We start from the raw sequence: 25,828 nt of genomic DNA, 5'->3' as shown, positions 1-25,828 counted from the left end.
AGTCACATTGCTAGGAGCTCCAGATATTAATTATAAACATTCTATTTTCCTCTCTCTCGGCTTTCTTTACATTGAACTGGGGAGGAAGGGGAACTACTTTGTATTCGGCTGGCTTGCTGGCACAGGCTCTGTGCAGGGGTGATAAGGGCCCTCTGCCACTCGTCTTCCCACGCGCTGCTGCTCCCAACTCACCCCCCCATCAATTAAACAGCCATAAGGTCCCCCGAGAGTGTTCTATTTTAATTACAGGACAGACGAGGAGACCAAAGGAGGACCGAACAGCACTCCACTCATCGACGAGGACAAGGCCGGATTCGGAGAAGAGGAGCATACAAGGTTTAATTAGTCTCTTACTCACATACACACACACACACACACACACACACACACACACACACACACACACACACACACACACACACACACACACACACACACACACACACGCACACACACACACACCTCTCCGAGGAGTTCTGTTCTGACGTCTGCTTGATTGATGCAGATGTTATTTCAACTTGAGGAACTCTACTTGGACAAATGTGCTGTGGTGACTCACTTTCATCCAAAAGGACTAGCACATTGTCTTCAAACTGGCCGAACAGCGTGTTGGGTAACAGTAAAGATAGGACAAAGCAGCGTGTTGGGTAACAGTAAAGATAGGACAACGCAGCGTGTTGGGTAACAGTAAAGATAGGACAACGCAGCGTGTTGGGTAACAGTAAAGATAGGACAACGCAGCGTGTTGGGTAACAGTAAAGATAGGACAACGCAGCGTGTTGGGTAACAGTAAAGATAGGACAAAGCAGCGTGTTGGGTAACAGTAAAGATAGGACAACGCAGCGTGTTGGGTAACAGTAAAGATAGGACAACGCAGCGTGTTGGGTAACAGTAAAGATAGGACAACGCAGCGTGTTGGGTAACAGTAAAGATAGGACAACGCAGCGTGTTGGGTAACAGTAAAGATAGGACAACGCAGCGTGTTGGGTAACAGTAAAGATAGGACAACGCAGCGTGTTGGGTAACAGTAAAGATAGGACAACGCAGCGTGTTGGGTAACAGTAAAGATAGGACAACGCAGCGTGTTGGGTAACAGTAAAGATAGGACAGCGCAGCGTGTTGGGTAACAGTAAAGATAGGACAACGCAGCGTGTTGGGTAACAGTAAAGATAGGACAACGCAGCGTGTTGGGTAACAGTAAAGATAGGACAACGCAGCGTGTTGGGTAACAGTAAAGATAGGACAACACGGCGTGTTGGGTAACAGTAAAGATAGGACAACGCAGCGTGTTGGGTAACAGTAAAGATAGGACAACGCAGCGTGTTGGGTAACAGTAAAGATCGGACAATGCAGCGTGTTGGGTAACAGTAAAGATAGGACAACGCAGCGTGTTGGGTAACAGTAAAACGACAGCGTGTTGGGTAACAGTAAAGATAGGACAACGCAGCGTGTTGGGTAACAGTAAAGATAGGACAGCGCAGCGTGTTGGGTAACAGTAAAGATAGGACAACGCAGCGTGTTGGGTAACAGTAAAGATAGGACAGCGCAGCATGTTGGGTAACAGTAAAGATAGGACAACGCAGCGTGTTGGGTAACAGTAAAGATAGGACAACGCAGCGTGTTGGGTAACAGTAAAGATAGGACAAAGCAGCGTGTTGGGTAACAGTAAAGATAGGACAACGCAGCGTGTTGGGTAACAGTAAAGATAGGACAACGCAGCGTGTTGGGTAACAGTAAAGATAGGACAACGCAGCGTGTTGGGTAACAGTAAAGATAGGACAACGCAGCGTGTTGGGTAACAGTAAAGATAGGACAACGCAGCGTGTTGGGTAACAGTAAAGACTTTAATACAGTGAGTGTATCAAAGCTATTGGAGCCCCCATCCACAGAGAAGCAGTCTCAAACAATCCCCTGTGTGACACACTCCAGCTCAACTCCCTAAGAACAACTCCCTATCCTAAATGACTGGTCTCAAATGACAATGTAAACTGTTCTACGAAATCATCATCCAGGAGAATATAATGTAAACTGTTCTACTAAATCATCATCCAGGAGAATATAATGTAAACTGTTCTACTAAATCATCCAGGAGAATATAATGTAAACTGTTCTACTAAATCATCCAGGAGAATATAATGTAAACTGTTCTACTAAATCATCATCCAGGAGAATATAATGTAAACTGTTCTACTAAATCATCATCCAGGAGAATATAATGTAAACTGTTCTACTAAATCATCATCCAGGAGAATATAATGTAAACTGTTCTACTAAATCATCACCCAGGAGAATATAATGTAAACTGTTCTACTAAATCATCATCCAGGAGAATATAATGTAAACTGTTCTACTAAATCATCATCCAGGAGAATATAATGTAAACTGTTCTACTGAGTTGTAGAGTCAAGGGGCTGTGGTGGATCACCTGATATGATGGTGTCTGTCATGTAGAGTCATGGGGCTGTGGTGGATCACCTGATATGATGGTGTCTGTCATGTAGAGTCATGGGGCTGTGGTGGATCACCTGATATGATGGTGTCTGTCATGTAGAGTCATGGGACTGTGGTGGATCACCTGACATGATGGTGTCTGTCATGTAGAGTCATGGGGCTGTGGTGGATCACCTGACATGATGGTGTCTGTCATGTAGAGTCATGGGACTGTGGTGGACCACCTGATATGATGGTGTCTGTCATGTAGAGTCATGGGGCTGTGGTGGATCACCTGACATGATGGTGTCTGTCATGTAGAGTCATGGGGCTGTGGTGGATCACCTGACATGATGGTGTCTGTCATGTAGAGTCATGGGGCTGTGGTGGATCACCTGACATGATGGTGTCTGTCATGTAGAGTCATGGGGCTGTGGTGGATCACCTGACATGATGGTGTCTGTCATGTAGAGTCATGGGACTGTGGTGGATCACCTGACATGATGGTGTCTGTCATGTAGAGTCATGGGACTGTGGTGGACCACCTGATATGATGGTGTCTGTCATGTAGAGTCATGGGGCTGTGGTGGATCACCTGACATGATGGTGTCTGTCATGTAGAGTCATGGGGCTGTGGTGGATCACCTGACATGATGGTGTCTGTCATGTAGAGTCATGGGGCTGTGGTGGACCACCTGACATGATGGTGTCTGTCATGTAGAGTCATGGGGCTGTGGTGGATCACCTGACATGATGGTGTCTGTCATGTTGTAGAGTCACGGGGTTATGGTGGGTTACCACAGTTGATGTTGAGGTTGTTGACGGACAGGCTCAAAACTGTGGCTCACCTGACATGATGGTGTCTGTGATATTGAGGTTGTTGAGGGACAGGCCCAGAGATTGGCGCGAGGAGGACGAGGATGTGCTGGAGGTCTCAGAGGGCGGCCGGCCCATCTTGGCTGGCGTGGCGGCAGGCGTGGTGCCTCCCGTCTTGAGCCGGTCATTTTCCGCTTTCAGCAGCTCGATCTCATTCTGCCCAATGACAGAGAATAAGCATCAGGAGGATACTCTAAATGACACGGTCGTTGTTTCCTGACAGATGCTTTTCTAAACCATAGAAACAGAATTATCAGAATGAACATTCCCATTCATGTCAATGTTCTGTGATGGGTGGACCAGCAACCGTATTGAGTGTCCTGTCTAGTAATTTATCTTTCTATGGTTATAACTCATCATGTAGGCCTATGCCACCTGTTGGGAGACAATGACGTCACCACAAATGGACGCTTTTAGAGAGCAATCCAGAAACTGAGCCCAACCCGATGTAAAATAAAGTCATTCTACTGAGAGGTAAGCCGATTAGAAGAATATGGAAATGTCCTTGCATTCAGACTGCCCATAGTTATCATTGTGGATCAGTATTAGCGTCATTGTTGGCTGTGAGAGCCCCTTTAATCTCAACAGAGCTCTTTGTACTGGGCTTTTCACAAACCTAAATTCCAGATTAAGGGCTTGGGTAGATTATCTACACATCTGAGGAGAGAGCGCTGACTTCTCCAGTTGTTGCCATTTTGTCATGGGAGGTGGCATCAACGGCCAAGCCACTGTCCCCCCCAGTCTTTGCTCTACCAGAAAGGTGATTGGGTGTATGGCACGACCAGCCCCACCGACAGATAAACCTAATTAGTGGTCTGAGTGGTTATATTGTAAGTTGACCACGGTGCCATCGCGGCTTGTTGGCTTCCCCCTGAACCCCCTGACCACCCCAGTCACTCCTGGCATGGCATCAAAGAGCCAGAACAATCCCCAAACGCTGCTTTAGCTCCCTAACTGCACAGTGTCACGGCCCACTGGCCCCTGGGAAACAGGTCTCTCTGGGTGCAACCCAATAATGTCTCCTCCTGAAGTATTCATTTTTTTACAGCATAAACAATATACATACAGATAAAACAACAGATAAGAAATTGACTGGATTAGTGTTAAACAACAATATAAGGCTATATGTACAATTAGTGATTTGATATATACGTCAGTGCTAATTCACATTGGTGGGTCCCCCATGGTTTGGGTTGTGCATTCGTTTAGCAGGCTACCTGGTTCCTCACCTGCATACGGTTCATGGCCTCTCGGATCTGGTCCAGGTGGTGTGCGGAGCTAAGAGCCTCCAGGCGGATGTCTGTCAGCTTCAGTTCCTTCTCCCTCAGCTCGTTCTTCAGCTGCAGGATGATCTCTGCCTCCGCCTCCGTGCACTCACACAGCCTGCAAGGGGTCACACAGGGGTCACAGGGCTAGAAATACTACAAACAGGGGTAGTTACACATACAGGCTAGAAATACTACAAACAGGGATAGTTACACATACAGGCTAGAAATACTACAAACTGGGATAGTTACACATACAGGCTAGAAATACTACAAACTGGGATAGTTACACATACAGGCTGGAAATACTACAAACAGGGATAGTTACACATACAGTACAGTACAGGCATGGGGAGCGTCCACCGAGGGAACCTCAACCCCCGAGGGAGAGAGCTCGGCTGAACAGTCAAAGAGGATCCATTGGAGTCAGTAGGAAACCGTTATGGCAGACGTACTTAGAAAACACACATACACAAAGGTGGTACGGGGTCACACAGGGATCAGGTGAGCATTGGGGATGAGTGAATCCTCCATCATAGGAATTGTCCATCTGGCATGCCAAGCAAAGACAAAGATGGTGTCTGTCACAGTTCCAGTGTTGCTACTACTGCTACCATGTAAGTCATTCACTACTATCAAACTCTGCAGGTCACAGCTGAGTTTACGATCTGAAATGGGGAAATTGACTTCAAAACCCACACCATGAGCATCACCCTCCGCGGCTAGGAAAGCCTGTCAGGGACCCTCCAAAGTAGTGAGGGCAAACCAACTAGCCAGCTGGCCCACACACAGCAGATGTGAATGAAACTAGCATGCTTCTGGCAAATGCATGGCCAGCCGAGGATATTAGCAAGATGGAGGAGCCTTCTGTACATGGCCAATTCACCAGCAGTATCAGCACGGAAATATAATATAATCTCCCATGACTGCTACAAGCGATTTTAATATTTGTGTACGTGGCTCACATTCTGGTGCATTATATTTTTGCGTCGTGGCCTGATTGGGGCCCTTTGTGAGAGAAAGGTTACGTCCCAAAGATCACCCTATTCCCTACATAGTGCACTATGTTTGACCAGAGCCCTATGGGTCCTAGAGTGTACAATATAGGGACTAACGTGCCATTTGGGAGCCACCCAAAGATAAAAGCAGGCTGAGTTAAGATGATGAAAGCACTTCACACCCCCAACAGCGTGCCAGCCACACACTGCCTGTTACCGAGATCTGTGCTTGTAGACCACATGACCGTTTAGCCTTCTCTTTGACATCCAAATGGGGAGGGGCTTGCTATCACAAACGCACTTGTTACTGGACAGATAGACATATGAAATGGAGAAACAAGGTGAATAAGAAGAGACATACAAAAAAGACTGGGTGAATTCAGAAGAAAAACAACATTTGCGCCAAGAAATGGACGCTGAAGTATGTGTTGTATGTCGATTGGGATGTAGCCTGTGTGTAATAATAATCATGAGGTGGGTGATTATATTTGTCCTGTTTCACACATGTACATGTGTGTATTCATACATGTGTTAATGAGAAATGTGTTTTTTGCATATCCCAACTCCCCCTGAGATATCATCGGGGGGGGTCACATCCAGGGTCACATCCAGGGTCAGCCATTATCAACAGTAACCCTGGGGCAATTAGGGTTAAGTGCCTTGCACAAGGGACAATCGACAGGTTCTTCACCTTGTCGGCTCGCGGATTCGAACTAGCGACCTTTCGGTTACTGGCCCAACGCTCTTACCGCTAGGCTATCTGCCATGTGTGTTTATTACAGTATACTCACTCTGTGGTAGAGGCTGAGGAGAGTAGTGTTGGGAAGCTGTCCTGTCTGTTAGCATGCTGTAGCTTGGGCGAGGACGGCAGCGATGAGTCCGTCATCTCTTCGATGTCGTCGTGGGGAGACTGAGGTTTGTTGCCCTTCTTCTTACTGAAGGCCTGCTTGAACGAGCTCCGCAACTGCAAGAGAAACACTAAAACGTCAACATCGCCCATCTCTCCAACTGAACGGAGATAATTTCCTGTCGGGTCAGTGCTGTTCTTAGGCAACAGTCACCATCAGAGAGAGGGAACGCAAGGCAACTCAATCAAGGGCGAGTGGGGGATCCAATCAAGGGCGACTGTATGGAGGAGAAATGAGGAATGCAGGGAGGAGCCAGACTGTATGGAGGAGGAATGAGGAATGCAGGGGAGGAGCCAGACTGGAGGAATGAGGAATGCAGGGAGGAGCCAGACTGTATGGAGGAGGAATGAGGAATGCAGGGGAGGAGCCAGACTTTTTAAGGTCCTGGAACTAGAAACAAACAGGCAGTCAAAATGGAGGAAGAGGAGAGGGGGGCTGTTTCCATGCCAAACAGTTGTAGAAGGGGAAAACGTTGAAGAACTGAGGAGGAAAGGAGAGGAGGAAGAGGAGGAGGTCACCACAGCATACGGACAGTAGACGCCTCAGTACAACTAACCTGTGCTGGGATGGAATCAGCCACCTGAGGATAGAACAATCACTACTGTTACCACAAGGACACGCCGCTCCACTGCCCCACACATCATCACTACTGTATTACCGCTAGGCACACCATTATCTTTAAAGGGGCAATCTGAGATTGGTACATCCATTTTTACACTTTCAAATGAATGATATATATATTGATGTTTGAAGAATATAGCTTATAAATACCTAATGAGCTTTGTTCAACTGTCATACCGCAAAAGACCTCCCTTGCCACTTTAAAACTCCATTTAACTGGCAACTAGTTCCTGAGGTCTGAGGCATTTGCATTGTGGCACTCAGAGCTGAGCTGCCTCATATCTCTCCCTTGTTTGGAGGAGGAGCCCAAGCACAATCACATCATTTTCAGTGGAGCCCCCCCCCCCCCCCCCCATGTCAAAGAACATCTGGAGCCACAATAGAGCCGGCAGAAGGAGACATTTTGTTTCCTGTACAAGTTAAAGAATGGATCCAGGGAGGGGAAACTGCACTTGTGTGTGTGTGTGTGTGTGTGTGTGTGCCCATGTCCCGCTCCCTGCTGTTAGTGATGCCCTCTTCAGCTAGATCACAGGCACTTCATTAACCTCTGAGCCACACACTCCCAGTGTTTCAGGACACAGTGGCACAGAGGCAGATTTTATATGAAAATTAATATGAATAGCTGCATAAATAAGAAGCAGATTTTTATTTATGAGCGTAGGTTGAGCTTTTCTCTGGCTCAGAGTCTGGGAAGGATTGGGAAAGAGAATTGAGCAGTTGTAAAGATGCTGGTAGTACTCCTTGACGAACATTTAGCCGTTCATCATGGTCTGTTTCCCAGAAGAGATAGTATGGAGGTCAGATTGTATACTCCTGAAGTGGGGTTGTCTTCTGTACTGAATCTTATTATAAGAATGTATGAGTAATTATTGAATGTAACGAAAAATTATTCAGGAGGGTCCCCCAAAATAGTAGTCATTAACCAGCAGGAAACTGTATTACCGGCAGAAAAACACAGGCTAGAGGGAGGATTTTGAATGAATACGTTTCTCAAATAGGGTGTGTAATATTTTCTCCATGGGAGGCAGAAGTGTAACTGCACACAGAAGGAGTGGGGAAAGAAGCGTAATATTACCAGGAGAGATGGACTGTAGGCTTCATCAAGTGGTACACTGACTGGGGGACTAAAGGCAACAACGTGGGACAGCACTGATTCATTCTTAGATAAGCATCTGTCCCTTTCGGGTATATGGATCACATTAGGCACTATTTGAAATAGTGAATTAAGCCTTTATTTGGTATTATTAACACATTTTATTAGGCTTTTATTTAGTGTTTTCTTCTTTACACATGAATGAGTACAGGAAACACTGAATGAAGGACTAACAACTGGCTAATACCATAGAATAAAGGTCCTATTATCTACTTATATACACAATTATACACTTAGGAGATTAGTGCCCATTATGTGATCCTTGTACAAAAGTGTTATCCCTCTTTATCCCAGTCATTCACTCTGTCATAGACATGCGAGAGGATGGGGGGTTTCATATTCACCTTGTTGCCCCTCTCTTTTCCCTGGCAGAGGGTTAGGGTTAGGGAGAGCGTGAGAAAAGGGAGTGGAATTACAAGTCACAGTTATGACAATGTATGACTTCTCAGTAGAAAGGAGTGTGAGACTGGCATGGTTTAGATGGTTCAGAGGTTAAAGTGAAGTGCACTGCATGGAGACGTCTATACGAGCCAAGAAACCCTCCTCCTCTCCTTCTCCCGTGGGATTTCTTCACTCACTAACTTACCCAGCTCTTCTTCTTCTTCTTCTTGTCCTCTAGGTCTTTGGCGCTGCCCAGGGACGAGTGACTGGCTGCACTGTTGATGCTGGACATGCTCTCCGACGAGTGTTGCCGCCTAATCCGCAGGTCTGGAAGCACAAGACAACCCGCTTTTTTACTACCTACCCAGTCTAACTCCCAAGCGCCAGGTGTTTGAGATCAACTTTCAAAGAGGGTGAACTTTCTAGAGTGGTGTATGGCTGCTCTGAACATTCTAGAGTGGTGTATGGCTGCTCGGAACATTCTAGAGGGGTGTATGGCTGCTCTGAACATTCTAGAGTGGTGTATGGCAGCTCTGAACATTCTAGAGGGTGTATGGCTGCTCTGAACATTCTAGAGTGGTGTATGGCTGCTCTGAACATTCTAGAGTGGTGTATGGCTGCTCTGAACATTCTAGAGTGGTGTATGGCTGCTCTGAACATTCTAGAGTGGTGTATGGCTGCTCTGAACATTCTAGAGTGGTGTATGGCTGCTCTGAACATTCTAGAGGGGTGTATGGCTGCTCTGAACATTCTAGAGGGGTGTATGGCTGCTCTGAACATTCTAGAGGGGTGTATGGCTACTCTAAACATTCTAGAGGGGTGTATGGCTGCTCTGAACATTCTAGAGTGGTGTATGGCTGCTCTGAACATTCTAGAGTGGTGTATGGCTGCTCTGAACATTCTAGAGGGTGTATGGCTGCTCTGAACATTCTAGAGTGGTGTATGGCTGCTCTGAACATTCTAGAGTGGTGTATGGCTGCTCTGAACATTCTAGAGGGGTGTATGGCTGCTCTGAACATTCTAGAGTGGTGTATGGCTGCTCTGAACATTGTAGAGTGGTGTATGGCTGCTCTGAACATTCTAGAGGGGTGTATGGCTGCTCTGAACATTCTAGAGTGGTGTATGGCTGCTCTGAACATTGTAGAGTGGTGTATGGCTGCTCTGAACATTCTAGAGGGGTGTATGGCTGCTCTGAACAATCTAGAGTGGTGTATGGCTGCTCTGAACATTCTAGAGTGGTGTATGGCTGCTCTGAACATTCTAGAGTGGTGTATGGCTGCTCTCATGAGTAAAGAGGGACAGAGTTTGAAATGTGTGGGTCGATCAAGAGGAAGAGGTGCGGTTCTTGCCCACACTAAAGCGCATATGGAGTGTTCTCCTCTGGCGGCGCTACCTTTGTGTAGGTGGTCGGGGCCGTTGAGGGCCACTTGGATGGCTGTCTGGGCGTCTGTGTTCTGGGCTTTCAGCGCCTCAATGGTCTCTCTCAGCTCAGCCAGCTCCGACTCCTGAGGGAAGAGAAACAGCGCCACAGATCAACCTCCACAGCACCACCACACCACAGACCATACCAACCTCCACAGCACCACCACACCACAGACCATACCAACCTCCACAGCACCACCACACCACAGACCATACCAACCTCCACAGCACCACCACACCACAGACAATACCAACCTGCACAGCACCACCACACCACAGACAATACCAACCTGCACAGCACCACCACACCACAGACAATACCAACCTGCACAGCACCACCACACCACAGACAATACCAACCTGCACAGCACCACCACACCACAGACAATACCAACCTGCACAGCACCACCACACCACAGACAATACCAACCTGCACAGCACCACCACACCACAGACAATACCAACCTGCACAGCACCACCACACCACAGACAATACCAACCTGCACAGCACCACCACACCACAGACAATACCAACCTGCACAGCACCACCACACCACAGACAATACCAACCTGCACAGCACCACCACACCACAGACAATACCAACCTGCACAGCACCACCACACCACAGACAATACCAACCTGCACAGCACCACCACACCACAGACAATACCAACCTCCACAGCACCACCACACCACAGACCATACTAATCTCCACAGCACCACAGACCATACCAATCTCCACAGCACCACCACACCACAGACCATACCAATCTCCACAGCACCACAGACCATACCAATCTCCACAGCACCACCACACCACAGACCATACCAATCTTCACAGCACCACCACACCATACCAACCTCAACAGCACCACCACACCACAGACCATACCAATCTCCACAGCACCACCACACCACAGACAATACCAAACTGCACAATTGAAAACAATTTGATAGCTTGATTATAGATATACTGCAGAAACACCATTTGGAGTCCCCCAAAAATAACAAATGTGCTTTAGGTGGATCTTGAATAGACCTTTTTGTTCACTAATCCTTTTGAAAGAGAAACATCTTGATTTCTGCCTCTAAATCTCTAACGGTCTACCCTTCATTTCGGCCAAGGGCACTATTCTCTCAATTGTCAATCCAAAACTCAATGACAGTTCGTACGATAACTCAGTCAAATATTCCTGCCTCAAAAGCACACAGAGATCGGCCATAAGCAGGTTTAAGAAGATAAGGTTTGGCAATAGAGTTTTACCCTCCGCCCCACCTGCTTGGATAAAACCTCCACGGCTCCTCTATTAAACCCACATGATTAGATATGAGGCAACAGCGCTCCAATTCCCCCTAAACCACTGTGGGCTTGTGATAGGGTTTCAGTCTTAATTCAAAGTTGGGAGGGCGCAGGTGGCTTGCTTAACAAAGACGTCCCTCTAGAATCTCTGGTTGAATTTATCCAGGATTAGGGCTGCCACAGCTCGTCACTGTTATGAGTAGGGTTTCCACGAGCGGGCGGACAGGAGGAAACGCTCACGTTTCATCACAAGGACGGCTTTACATTTACAACACATGCACCATTCTTTGACTGATCCTGGTTTTAGAGCTGGATGACGTTACCCTATCTGGGTTCTTCTCCCAGACCCTAATCCCACTCAAGCGCTGCCAATTACGAACCGTAACAAACACTTCTGTCATCTGTAATGTGGTCTGACATCTGTCTATGAGTATAGCATCATTCAGTACACGCCCCTGAAGAAATAACTCTGCAGAGGATGGAGCGAAACCAATGTCCTGGATTAGGATACATGTGTGACAAGTTACATCTTCAAGTAAGAGGGGAAAAGGTCCCACACTAAACTTAAAGGAAAACCACCCAAAAACTATCTTTTGGTATTTGTTTCATTAGTCCATTGTTGACATAGTCCCAAAATGTTTTGCTTGTCAGCAATAAAGTTGTGAGGATAGTTAACTTAAAAAATACAGAAATCATCCCCGCATCATGAGTTTTGCATCATGACAATGGACTAATGAAACAAATACCAAAAGACAGTTTTTTGGGTGGAATTGTCCTTTAACATAGCGTCTAACGTAATGAAGCCTTCAACAAGAGGTCTATACAGAAATCGGTCATAAGAAAATGTCATGCTGTATAAAGCGTGGTAAATGTGCCATGGGCACGACACAGGATGATTCTAAATGACTTAGGGTACGTTATGTAGTGCTTATGAAGACCTTATGAATGCTCTAACGCTTCTATAAGTTACTGTTATTGTAAAGTGTAAAGGACCATGGATTAACAGTGATGTGCACAAACAGGCAGACTTCTCAGAGACGATGAAACACTAAAGCCGCGACTTCATACATGAGAAGGTATCTGGTAGCGGTGGGACGCAGCAACAGAAAGAGGCACGTACCTTTTGCTCAGCTGTCATGGTGAGGCTCGTTAGGCGACAGGTCATGTTCCCCAGGCTCTTCTCAAAGGCTGCCACCAGGTGAGCCTGCCAACACAGAGGTCAGAGTTCAACATCGACAACAAAAGCACTGGACGGGTATTAAAGTAGGCATGAAGAGACAACGTTACATTTGCACATTTTCTGTCACATTTTCCTGAAGTCCTATAAATATACCATTCTCTGTAGGTGGAACAACCTTCTCACCAGGTGGATTCAAGATGATCCACAAACACACATTGAGCACACAGTGTGGAAAATCCATTGTTAGATAGCCACTTAAACATATAGGAGAAGAATCGATGCGACCTGAGGGTGTAGGCTATTTTTCTCTCTCGCCCTCTTCATGTTCCCTCGTGTTTCTCATGAGTCTCCCCTCTCCCCAGGGACCCTCAGCTCTGATAAACTGAGTCAAGTCATCCCTCTGTTGAACCACCAGCGCTGACTGACTGGCTGGACGATCATGTTTATTTCTGTATCTGAACCAACACACTAGGAACATTCCCACTAGTTACAGCTTGCACTTTACCACGGCAACGCGGAGCCTGCTGCATGCTGCCCACTCCCCCACTGGTCCAGGGTGAGAGCTTTGAAGTGGGTTATGGACTGGAAGTTAAAACATGAGGTCCAAAGAAGACATGACGTACAGAACTTGTGCTACAGAAGAAGTGGGAGCTACACCACGTCTGCTCTTCTGAAAGCTGTGAACCTTCACTTTCTCTGAAGACAACAGCAGCAGCGACAACAACATCCATGATTAGGACTGATTTTCACAGCCAACTGGTGATTTGAACATGCACAAAAACACAGCTGAACCCAGACCTAAAGCAAAGTGAAAAGTGGGCATATCTTCTTGTACACAGGTCAGGGAAGGTTTAGCATTGCTTTAACGGCGCCTGAGTTATTTTTTCACCTGAAGAAACACCGGCGACAAACTGAAGGTGCCAAATGTTTAGCAGCATGACACCATCTGCTGCACTGAGCCTGATGGAAGTAAAGCTCCATGGAAATAGGATAGCACTGTGAGGGATAGTGTGTGTGTGTGGGGGTGTGTGTGTGTGTGTGTGTGTGTGTGTGTGTGTGTGTGTGTGTGTGTGTGTGTGTGGGGTGTGTGTGTGTGTGTGTGTGTGTGTGTGTGTGTGTGTGTGTGGGGGGGGGGGGTGATAAGTCCTCACCTAGAAAATACAAGAATAGTAATTGTGTGTGTGCATGTGTGTGACAGAGAGAGAAACAGACAGAACAGTGTGAGCTCACACCCACGCAACTCCACAGCATGGAGCCTCAGACACCTGTCAGGACCAGTGAGTCACATAGAGCCAGGCAGCGTGCCCACAGATAAGAAAATCTCAGCTCAACAGGGCAGAGGAGTAGCCACACAGTAATCACAGTCCTACAACAATAAGCCAACACCACCATAATGGTCCTCTTCTCTCCTCTCTGGCTGAATTGCATATAACCTTTGCAAAATGTCATCCATCCAATCCCATCAGCCCCCTCCATCATGTGACATACACCCACCGCGGCTGCCCACCTGTCCGCCCTGTGGGTAGGGCTGTAAAGCTGTCCACGCATCCCGTGGCTGGCCTTTGGCCTTGCGACCCCTGCCCTGGGGCCTCTGTTGGGAGCCGGGGTAGTGGTTGAGGGGTGGCCAGACCAGCGAACCGGCCAGAGAGCTGCCCCTACTACTACTGCTGCTGCCCAGTGTCGACGCCATCCTCAGAGCCCTCTCTGCTCTACCCATCCACACACACACAGCAGCATGACGACTGTAGATCAAGCCAGCACAGACGGCTAGATATACTAACTCCCAAATCCCCAAAGAGAAAGGGACAAAAAGAGGTAGAGGGGAGGGGATAAGAGCGAGAGGGAGGGCAATCTAGAGGGGAGAGAAAGGAGTGAGAGAGGGAAAGGAGTGAGAGAGGGAAAGGAAACAGAGAGAGTGACGGAAGGTGAAGGAAGGAGAATTAGGGTAAGGTGGGTAGGTAAGTAGAGCGCAGAGATATAAACCCACCTCTTAAACCCACTTTAATGACAGCCAAGGCAAGGAATGGAATCTCTTCTGAGGAGAAAATAAAAACCTCACAGTACAATACCAAGACGCTTCTACAACGTTCATTTTAATCCTTTTCCAGGATGCTGGTTTCTCTCATTCGGCTTTGTTCTAATCAAAGAAAACCCAAACAAACATGAAATAGATTGACGTGGACGTGGGAGAGCTTCTCTAACCATATGTGACTACACACATACAACTGTGTGCCTGATGTGGCGGCCATTTTAGCTACAAATCAGGCCAGACTGACCTGCTAGCACCATGCTGAAGGTGACACAACAAATAGTCCTTTATTAAAAATATTCCTTATTCCAAAAAGGTCAAAATATTAATCTCCATGTTAACATTTTACAAAGGCAGTGAGCAGATACAGTAAATGAGCGTCTTATACATACAGTCCATTAGTGTCCCGTATAGCTCAGCTGCTGGAGCACAGCGCCTGCAACTCTAGGGTTGTGGGTTTGATTCCCACAGGGGACAAGTACGAAAATGTATGCACACTACTGTAGGTCGCTCTGGATAAGAGCGTCTGCTAAATGACTCACTACTGTAAGTGGCTCTGGATAAGAGCATCTGCTAAATTACTCACAACTGTAAGTGGCTCTGGATAAGAGCATCTGCTAAATGACTCACTACTGTAAGTGGCTCTGGATAAGAGCATCTGCTAAATGACTCACTACTGTAAGTGGCTCTGGATAAGAGCGTCTGCTAAATGACTCACTACTGTAAGTGGCTCTGGATAAGAGCGTCTGCTAAATGACTCACTACTGTAAGTGGCTCTGGACTCACAACTGTAAGTGGCTCTGGATAAGAGCGTCTGCTAAATGACTCACTACTGTAAGTGGCTCTGGATAGCGTCTGCTAAATGACTCACTGGCTCTGGATAAGAGCGTCTGCTAAATGACTCACTACTGTAAGTGGCTCTGGATAAGAGCGTCTGCTAAATGACTCACTACTGTAAGTGGCTCTGGATAAGAGCGTCTGCTAAATGACTCACTACTGTAAGTGGCTCTGGATAAGAGCGTCTGCTAAATGACTCACTACTGTAAGTGGCTCTGGATAAGAGTGTCTGCTAAATGATAAGAGCGTCTGCTAAATGACTCACTACTGTAAGTGGCTCTGGATAAGAGCGTCTGCTAAATGACTCACTACTGTAAGTGGCTCTGGATAAGAGTGTCTGCTAAATGACTCACTACTGTAAGTGGCTCTGGATAAGAGCGTCTGCTAAATGACTCACTACTGTAAGTGGCTCTGGATAAGAGTGTCTGCTAAATGACTTGATTGTAACTGTGATTAGGGTCAATCTGCGATGACATCAATCAGCAGACACCACACTCACAGCTCTTCTCATTCGTTCAATGACAAAACAGTGCCTCTCTCTAAGTGGGATTTATATTTAATCAGCCATTCAGGAGAACATGACTGCAAACATACAGTGTGCACCTGCTGAAGATGCAGTATCTCTCCCAGACAAATCAGATTACAGCACCTGAAACGCTGCCTTCATCAATGCTGCAGTGCATGTTTCAACCACTGGAGTCTCCGGAGAGAAATGTTGTTCCAATGCACAGCATGAGCCATGAAGCTTGGGTACCAGACAGCATCCGGTACCAGAGAGAGTGTATGGGTCTGGTGGGGATGACGCTACTGGAACAGATTGGGATCAGGAGCCCAGGAAAGGCATGAGGTAATATATATATATATATATATTCAAGGGTTCTTTATTTGTACTATTTTCTACATTGTAGAATAATAGTGAAGATGTCAAAACTATGAAATAACACATATGGAATCATGTAGTAACCAGATTCTTCAAAGTAGCCACCCTTTGTCTTGATGACAGCTTTGTACACTCTTGGCATGGGTGGGCATGGGCCTACCCACTGGGGAACCAGGCCCAGCCAATCAGAATGAGTTTTACCCCAAAAAGGGCTTTATTACAGACAGAAATACTCCTCAGTTTCATCAGCTGTCCGGGTGGCTGGTTTCAGACGATTCCGCAGGTGAATAAGCCAGATGTGGAGGTCCTGGGTTGGCATGGTTACAGGTGGTCTGCAGTTGTGAGGACAGTTGGACGTGCTGCCAAATTCTCTACAACGACGTTGGAGGCGATGTATAGTAGATAAATGAACGTTAAATGCTCTGGCAACAGCTCTGGTGGATATCCACGTTTATCATTTTAAAAGGCTAAAAAGGTTTTCAGCTATGCTAACATAACAAAGGGTTTTCTAATGATCAATTAGCCTTTTAAAATGCTAAACTTGGATTAGCTAACACAACATGCCATTGGGACAAAGGAGTGATGGTTGCTGATAATGGGCCTCTGTACGCCTATGTAGATATTCCATTAAAAATCAGCCGTTTCCAGCTACAATAGTCATTTATAACATTAACAATGTCTACACTGTATTTCTGATCAATTTGATGTTATTTTAAAATTGACAAAAAAAATGTGTTTTTCTTTCAAAAACAAGGACATTTCCAAGTGACCCCAAACTTTTGAAAGGTAGTATACGTGGCATTGTATTGTGTGACAAAACTGCTCATTTTAGAGTGGCCTTTTATTGTCCCCAGCACAAGGTGCACCTGTGTAATGATTATGCTGTTTAATCAACTTCTTGATATGCCACACCTGTCAGGTGGATGGATTATCTTGGCAAAGTAGAAATGCTCACTAACAAGAATGCAAACAGATTTGTGCAATAAATTAGAGAGAAATAAGTTATTTGTGCGTGTGGAAAATGTCTGGGATCTTTTATTTCAGCTCATGAAACATGGGACCAACACCGATGCATTTATATTTTTGTTCAGTATATATACACAAAGGCATCTAAAAAAAGCTTTCTCATATATTAAACAATGCAACTTTTCTACAAAGACATCTGGGGTCTGTATGAGTCACACAGTGAACACAAAAGCTAGTTGGAAGTTACTTGGCAGTGTGGTGCCTTAGTGCCTGGAGATGTAGAACTCCTCGATCAAAGTCAGAGACCCTGGTGAAGACCCTGCCAGCCTCACACTTGATCAGACGCTTCACGCAGGGCCCAGCACTGAGAGAGAGACAGGAACGCCCATCTCTCCACAGAGACCTGATAGGCTTGGGGTTCTCAGGGTTCTCTCTCACTCTGTATAATACACTTCCTCCCTGCCAACTGGGCCCACAAGCCCCCTCTTCCCCCCTCTCTCTGTTCTGCTGAATCTGCATGTTCTTGCTAGGCTGCTCTATATTGCTGCCCCACAGGATGAGGTCTGCTTTGCAGGACAATTCCCGGTAAACAAGCAGCATATTCCAGCCGTGTTCGAAAAAAACAACAACCCAGACTTCAAAACATTTCATCAGAAGCTTAAGAAACCTTTGAGTCAGAGAGAGAAAGGGAATTAGTGGGTGTCTAGACTGATTTACATTCAAGGGTTTGGCAAAGGCAGAGTTTCCCCCCGAACCTCTCTGAAACGCTAGGATGCAAATGAACCACGAGGCAGACGTTTTGACTGCTCAGTGTTTGTTGAAGTAAGAGGCACTTACATTGGCAGACAGCTGAGATGTGAGGGTCGCAACCTTTTCCTGGGAGGCGTCCAGCTCTCGTCGCAGCTTCCTGATTTGCTGTTTGGGTGGGGGGGAAAAATAACAGATTACCATGACGATCATGTCTCTCCTAAAAAAACAAGACTGATTGAAAATACAACAGAGCATGCCTATCTTCCGATTCCATCCCTTCAAATGCAAATCCAAAATCTGGTGTACCAGCTGCCGAGTAAACATCCATTTGAAAACATTGATTTAAAGTGTCTCATTGCCACAGTATAAAACAATGGGGTGAATGTAAGTGTGAACGTAAGTGGGGGATTACCGTGGTATTTTGGCCTGTTTGACCCTTGATTGAAAAGAGAAGAATACAATTAACCCTATGATGCATGTTTAGTCCAAACAGAAGATATGGTGGGAGAGATATCTGTGACGATGATGACAAAGCAGTTTCCTCACGGTTATCACTTTAAACCATGAGCCAATAAGGCATAAGGCAATCTCTCACACATAAACAACAGTACAGTCTTGGACAAATTAGCCAATAAAAGGGGGAAAAGTGTACAAGCATCTAAACACATTAGGTTAGTTGTCACTTTGGTAACACTTTCCTTAAACCTGACTGGTATAATGCATTTTAAAAAGACTCCATGGTTTTAACAAGTAATAAAGCATTATACCTGTGGGCTTTAACTAACGTGTTCATGTAGGGTGCAAACAGAAGCAGGAAGTCATTGTAATGAAAGAAAAGCCAGTGATAACTGAATAGGGTGTGAAGTGAAACCACAGAGAAGGATATAGAGCAGGGTGTGTTAATGATGTTTGTCCATGACTGTCAGCATGACATGTGGGAAAGATCATGTCAAAGTGCTGTTTGGTTCTATTCAAATGCCTGGTTGTGTAACAGACTGGCCAATGACAAGCAATGCACCATAGGGTCAAAGAGATTTGACTTGGACACCAAGTCCAAGGTTATATAAACAAGTTTTATGCTCAGGTCTGCCACTGATAGACCAGAACCTGATTTTGGACAAAGTGGATACATATATCACTGCTCGTGCTTTGATTGTTATTTTTCATTATGGAGATCTGACCAGACCAAACCAGACAGACCAACAGAGAGACTGACAGACCAGACAGACCAGAGAGACCAGAGAGACAGACAAGACCAGACAGACCAGAGGGACAGACTATATAGACAGACAGAGAGACTGACCAGAGCGACCAGAGAGACAGACAGACCAAACCAGACAGACCAGACCAGACCAGGCAGACCAGACCAGGCAGACAAACAGAGACTGACCAGACAGACCAGATAGACCAGAGAGATAGACAGACCAAACCAGACAGACCAGAGAGACAGACCAGAGAGACAGACTATATAGACAAACAGAGAGACTGACCAGATAGACCAGAGAGACAGACAGACCAAACCAGACAGACCAGGCAGAAAAACAGAGAGACTGACCAGAGAGACAGACAGACCAAACCAGGCAGACCAGACCAGGCAGACCAGACCAGACCAGGCAGACCAGACCAGGCAGACAAACAGAGAGACTGACCAGACAGACCAGAGAGACAGACAGACAAGACCAGACCAGATAGACAGACAGACCAGACCACCCCAGATAGACCAGACCGACCAGATAGACAGACAGACAGACCAGACCAGATAGACAGACAGACCAGACCAGACCAGGCAGAAAAACAGAGAGACTGACCAGACAGACCAGACCAGGCAGACAAACAGAGAGACTGACCAGACAGACCAGAGAGACAGACAGACAAGACCAGACAGACCAGACAGACTGACAAACAGAGAGACTGACCTGATGGACCAGACAGACAGACTGACCTGATGGACCAGACAGACAGACAGACACTGACCAGACAGACAGACACAGACAGACGAGACAGACAGACCAGAGACCAGACAGATCAGACGACCAGACAGAGATTAGATAGACCAGACAGAGACCAGTCAGACAGACAGGAGACATTTTGTCCCTCACCAAGCCAAGCCACTTACCTCAGAATGTGCCTTTTCCTCTGTCTGTTTGGGAGAGAAGACATGTCGTTAAGATGTGCAGGAATAAGCCACGTTGTATGAACAATGATTCACTTCTGACAGCGTCTTTATGGATGCAATGAATGCCCATTGTCATAATGAGTAGATCATTGGGGTTGAGCTTTTGATGGAGTATGATGCAGGAGCCAGAAGGCCATAGATGACGCCCGGAAGTGAAAGCAAATGCTAAGGCAGCTCTTGATGCATCAAATTAAATCAAATCAAATGTTATTGGTCACATACACATATTTAGCAGATGTTATTGCATGTGTTGGGAATCGTTGACTGTGGTGTCATTTCAAGTCAGGTCAGACTGTACTAAGAACTTACACAACGTTTGATTTTGGCCAATCAAGTCATATGTAATCGATGTGGCAGGGATAATTAACATAATACATTGTATGTATGTATTGCAATATATACACACTGGTAACATTGCACACAAGTAGCATTGGTTGTTTTTTTTCACACACCAACCAAAAACCTGTGTGAACATCTGCCACATTCAACCAGCAGCAGAGCATGTGGTGGGCATACAAACATGTTGTCTGTGTGGTGTGGAGAGATCAGAGCTGACAGCATCATAGTCTTTACCTTGGCCAGAAAGGAAAGAACCTGGAAGTAAGAAAACGTGGGTTCAAGCTGCTGCAATGGGAAACCATGGCAACTCAACACTTTGCACTGCCCTGAAAACAGGGTGCCAAACTTTTGTGTAAGCCAAGCATTCTCATTGGTTATCATCTATGGCCTTTTGATTGACATCTATATGTTTTGTCCATCTTTATATTGTTGGGCTGAATGATTGGTGTTGTAATGACTTTGGGAAAATGTGTCATGATACTTTTATCATAGTGTTCTTCGTAGGAGATTTTAATAAAATTGCTCTTTGTCAGTCGTGTTTTTCAGGGTCGTGCTCATTAGGGCGCATCGCAGCAAAACGCTTTGCAACGGAAAACGAAAACAAACGTTTCTCATAGGACAGGCTGAAATAGTACCACCCCGTTTCACAACGTTTTCTGCCTACTGAACACGCCCCAGGTGTTGAGTGATAACAGATGAGATTAAACAAAACTGATGACTAGATAATGCCAAAGATGAGAAGAAATGATAAAATAGCAAACAGAAAAGTATGATGAAATTCAAATCATAACTGACATAAATATTATAGTAATGTAAACAAATAAACATTAAATTACAATTAAAATATTAAAATATGAACACAACCAAACATTGACACAATGAAATGAAGAATAAACAATAACTGCTTGCTGTCTTTCTGCCCCATAGGAATACTTTCAGAACAAGTCTCTGAAATCAGTGAAAGTCTAAACTCCTTTCCAGGCCTTTCTAGAACTTTCTGCTGGGGAGGAAAAAGGTGGAGAGCGCCAGTAATTGATTATCTTCCTCAACTGATCTGTCTTCTCATTGAGTTTGACTGCTGCTGGAGTGTTGCCTGTTGCCCCCAAAAATCCACACCTTCACCAAGCTTGAATTTGCCTATATCACCCTGGATGCACTTCCTAAATATAAACATGTATGATATATTTAAGTATTAAGGTCCGAGGAGGTGTGGTATATGGCCAATATACCACGGCTAAGGACTGTTCATAGGCAAGACGACATGCGGAGTGCCTGGACACAGCCCTTAGCCGTGGTATATTGGCAATATACCACAAACCCCCGAGGTGTCTTATTGCTATTATAAACTGGTTTCCAACATAATTAGAGCAGTAAAAATTAATGTTTTGTCATACCCGTGGTATACAGTCTCATATACCACAGCTGTCAGCCAATCAGCATTCAGGGCTTGAACCACCCAGTTTATAAAGCCATTCGTACACTTGTCTATTATTGAAGAATGTAACTTATAAAGTGCAACTGTTCTACCCCATTATAACCCCAAATATGTTTCAAAATATTACTCTGATTTCATGGACTCTGTCCTTGCATCCAAAACACAATCTTTGATTTTGAGAGTGGTTAAATTTCTCCAGCCTTATAGCAAAAAAGTGTCAGGGCTGTCGCTTGCTGACCGGGATCACACACAGCACCCATGGCTGCCATAAGCATGATTGTCTAAATGTTTGTTTGTGTGTTTGGAGAAAACAATGCAACTTACCGCAGAGTACAGGGACGAGGTGCTGGAGACCAGAGACAGTGAGGATCCATGGACTAGAGAGAGACAGAGAGAAAGACAGAGAGAGAGACAGAGAGAGAGACAGAGAGAGAGACAGAAAGAGAGAGCGAGAGAGAGAACGAGTGAGAGAACGAGAGAGCACGAGAGCGAGTGAGGAAGAGGAATTAAGAGAACATAACCTGTGGTCCTATAAATAGCACCATCTCATCTGCATGTAAAAGTAACATATTCTAATGGCATGTGTGTGGCTGTGTACGAATGAAGTACTTGTTTGGATAATTCAAAGGGCCTAGTCATTGACTAGTAACATTCCTTTCAAGTGGCACCGTCACGTCACCAAAATGTTAACTGAAACACCAATCTTCACTTTAATAAGAGAAGCAGAAAACGTCAGGTTCCTAGTCCAGTGCATTTTGAGCTTCAGTCTGAGAACTCAACCCTGACTATCACTTCTTCTTGGTCTAAGTAGCGTCCCACAGACAAGTTATTAATATATATACATATACAATACATATACAGGACCCCAGTCTGGGCCTACCTTCATCGGTGCTGTCCCTGAAGGAGCCAGAGCGGCTCATGCCCCGGGGTCTGTCCTCCAGAGAGGTGGCGCTGCCCCCCAGGTGGGCTTCTCCATACAGGTCAAAGGAGTCCTGGGCAGGGATGCTGTTGGAGCGACTCATACTGCTGGGTCCTGGCAGGTTGTAGGGTGACAGGTTGGTGGGGCTCACTGGGGGAGAAAACACACATGCACAAACAGGTTGGAGTAGTTGTATTTGGAGAAGTGGTATTTGGAGGAGTGGTATTTGGAGGAGTGCTTAAGCAGGTTGGAGTAGTGGTATTTGGAGTAGTGGTATTTGGAGGAGTGGTATTTGGAGTAGTGGTATTTGGAGTAGTGGTATTTGGAGTAGTGGTATTTGGAGTAGTGGTATTTGGAGGAGGGCTTAAGCAGGTTGGAGTAGTGGTATTTGGAGTAGTGGTATTTGGAGGAGGGCTTAAGCAGGTTGGAGTAGTGGTATTTGGAGTAGTGGTATTTGGAGTAGTGGTATTTGGAGTAGTGGTATTTGGAGGAGTGGTATTTGGAGGAGTGCTTAAGCAGGTTGGAGTAGTGGTATTTGGAGTAGTGGTATTTGGAGGAGTGGTATTTGGAGTAGTGGTATTTGGAGTAGTGGTATTTGGAGTAGTGGTATTTGGAGTAGTGGTATTTGGAGGAGGGCTTAAGCAGGTTGGAGTAGTGGTATTTGGAGTAGTGGTATTTGGAGTAGTGGTATTTGGAGGAGGGCTTAAGCAGGTTGGAGTAGTGGTATTTGGAGTAGGGCTTAAGCAGGTTGGAGTAGTGGTATTTGGAGTAGTGCTTACGCAGGTTGGAGTAGTGGTATTTGGAGTAGTGCTTACGCAGGAGGGAGTAGTGGTATTTGGAGTAGTGCTTACGCAGGAGGGAGTAGTGGTATTTGGAGTAGTGCTTACGCAGGAGGGAGTAGTGGTATTTGAAGTAGGGCTTACGCAGGTTGGAGTAGTGGTATTTGGAGTAGTGCTTACGCAGGTTGGAGTAGTGGTATTTGGAGTAGTGCTTACGCAGGTTGGAGTAGTGGTATTTGGAGTAGGGCTTACGCAGGAGGGAGTAGTGGTATTTGGAGTAGGGCTTACGCAGGAGGGAGTAGTGGTATTTGAAGTAGGGCTTACGCAGGTTGGAGTAGTGGTATTTGGAGTAGGGCTTACGCAGGTTGGAGTAGTGGTATTTGGAGTAGGGCTTACGCAGGTTGGAGTAGTGGTATTTGGAGTAGGGCTTACGCAGGAGGGAGTAGTGGTATTTGAAGTAGGGCTTACGCAGGTTGGAGTAGTGGTATTTGGAGTAGGGCTTACGCAGGTTGGAGTAGTGGTATTTGGAGTAGGGCTTACGCAGGTTGGAGTAGTGGTATTTGGAGTAGGGCTTACGCAGGTTGGAGTAGTGGTATTTGGAGTAGGGCTTACGCAGGTTGGAGTAGTGGTATTTGGAGTAGGGCTTACGCAGGTTGGAGTAGTGGTATTTGGAGTAGGGCTTACGCAGGTTGGAGTAGTGGTATTTGGAGTAGGGCTTACGCAGGTTGGAGTAGTGGTATTTGGAGTAGGGCTTACGCAGGTTGGAGTAGTGGTATTTGGTATTTGGAGTAGGGCTTACGCAGGTTGGAGTAGTGGTATTTGGAGGAGGCTTAAGCAGGTTGGAGTAGTGGTATTTGGAGTAGTGCTTACGCAGGTTGGAGTAGTGGTATTTGGAGTAGTGCTTACGCAGGTTGGAGTAGTGGTATTTGGAGTAGGGCTTACGCAGGTTGGAGTAGTGGTATTTGGAGGAGTGCTTAAGCAGGTTGGAGTAGTGGTATTTGGAGGAGTGCTTAAGCAGGTTGGAGTAGTGGTATTTGAAGTAGGGCTTACGCAGGTTGGAGTAGTGGTATTTGGAGTAGTGCTTACGCAGGTTGGAGTAGTGGTATTTGGAGTAGTGCTTACGCAGGAGGGAGTAGTGGTATTTGAAGTAGGGCTTACGCAGGTTGGAGTAGTGGTATTTGGAGTAGTGCTTACGCAGGTTGGAGTAATGGTATTTGGAGTAGTGCTTACGCAGGAGGGATTAATGGTATTTGAAGTAGGGCTTAAGCAGGTTGGAGTAGTGGTATTTGGAGTAGTGCTTACGCAGGTTGGAGTAGTGGTATTTGGAGTAGTGCTTACGCAGGAGGGAGTAGTGGTATTTGAAGTAGTGTTGGAGTAGTGGTATTTGGAGTAGTGGTATTTGGAGTTGTGCTTACGCAGGTTGGAGTAGTGGTATTTGGAGTAGGGCTTACGCAGGAGGGAGTAGTGGTATTTGAAGTAGTGTTACGCAGGAGGGAGTAATGGTATTTGGAGTAGGGCTTAAGCAGGTTGGAGTAGTGGTATTTGGAGTAGTGCTTACGCAGGTTGGAGTAGTGGTATTTGGAGTAGTGCTTACGCAGGAGGGAGTAGTGGTATTTGAAGTAGTGTTACGCAGGAGGGAGTAGTGGTATTTGGAGTAGTGGTATTTGGAGTTGTGCTTACGCAGGTTGGAGTAGTGGTATTTTCCAGTGCTTGTGCATGCAACTCCAGGGGGGGAGAGAGGGGACTGACTCCCCGTGTCCTGTAACCCTCCAGTGGAGTGAGAACGCAGCCACTCCTTCCCCTCCTCATGGGACGTCTGTCTGGACGAGGGAGGGTACCTAGAGAGGACGTGGTACACGTCAACTAGTGGCACCACTGATTCAACATGGCGTCTATTGAACCATGCAACTGTATTATCTACATATCACATGACTGGAGTGTGGTGACAAATATATTCACTAACTCATGCATAGTTATATACAGTGCTTGACTTTGACTAAAATAGGTGCCGGCACTCTGCTTATATATAAGTGCCGGGACTCTGTTTATATATAGATGCAGAAACATCACACTATAATTAAGTCAATATTCTAAAAGAGGTGCTAGACCTCAAGCAGTATAACGTTGGAGGGAGGTGGAAGAGTTCTGGTGTGTTCCGGCCCAAGTCAAGCACTGTGGACAGA

At 46.0% G+C, this 25,828-nt stretch overlaps 1 protein-coding gene across 7 annotated transcripts in view; it reads right to left on the bottom strand.

Moving 5' to 3' along the window:
• Positions 1-25,828, bottom strand: part of nav3 (neuron navigator 3) — a 105,350-nt gene that overhangs the window by 18,162 nt on the left and 61,360 nt on the right. Inside the window, exons 11-25 of one of the 7 annotated variants that reach the window (XM_064939291.1) lie at positions 25,326-25,483; positions 22,828-23,016; positions 22,272-22,324; positions 20,747-20,767; positions 20,114-20,137; positions 18,410-18,433; positions 18,085-18,162; positions 12,476-12,559; positions 10,026-10,137; positions 8,838-8,959; positions 8,596-8,616; positions 7,034-7,057; positions 6,361-6,533; positions 4,524-4,689; positions 3,279-3,462 (exon numbers count right to left, since the gene is read on the bottom strand). In XM_064939291.1, the coding sequence (XP_064795363.1) occupies positions 3,279-3,462; positions 4,524-4,689; positions 6,361-6,533; positions 7,034-7,057; positions 8,596-8,616; positions 8,838-8,959; positions 10,026-10,137; positions 12,476-12,559; positions 18,085-18,162; positions 18,410-18,433; positions 20,114-20,137; positions 20,747-20,767; positions 22,272-22,324; positions 22,828-23,016; positions 25,326-25,483 (1,433 nt within the window). The remainder of the gene's footprint in view (positions 1-3,278; positions 3,463-4,523; positions 4,690-6,360; positions 6,534-7,033; positions 7,058-8,595; positions 8,617-8,837; positions 8,960-10,025; positions 10,138-12,475; positions 12,560-18,084; positions 18,163-18,409; positions 18,434-20,113; positions 20,138-20,746; positions 20,768-22,271; positions 22,325-22,827; positions 23,017-25,325; positions 25,484-25,828) is intronic. The other 6 variants (XM_064939292.1, XM_064939293.1, XM_064939294.1 and 3 more) reach the window with 6 other exon arrangements.

Source organism: Oncorhynchus masou, chromosome 27 (assembly GCF_036934945.1).
Source record: "Oncorhynchus masou masou isolate Uvic2021 chromosome 27, UVic_Omas_1.1, whole genome shotgun sequence".
In the NCBI taxonomy this organism is placed as follows: domain Eukaryota; kingdom Metazoa; phylum Chordata; class Actinopteri; order Salmoniformes; family Salmonidae; genus Oncorhynchus; species Oncorhynchus masou.
This window is presented reverse-complemented; position numbering and strand designations above follow the sequence as displayed.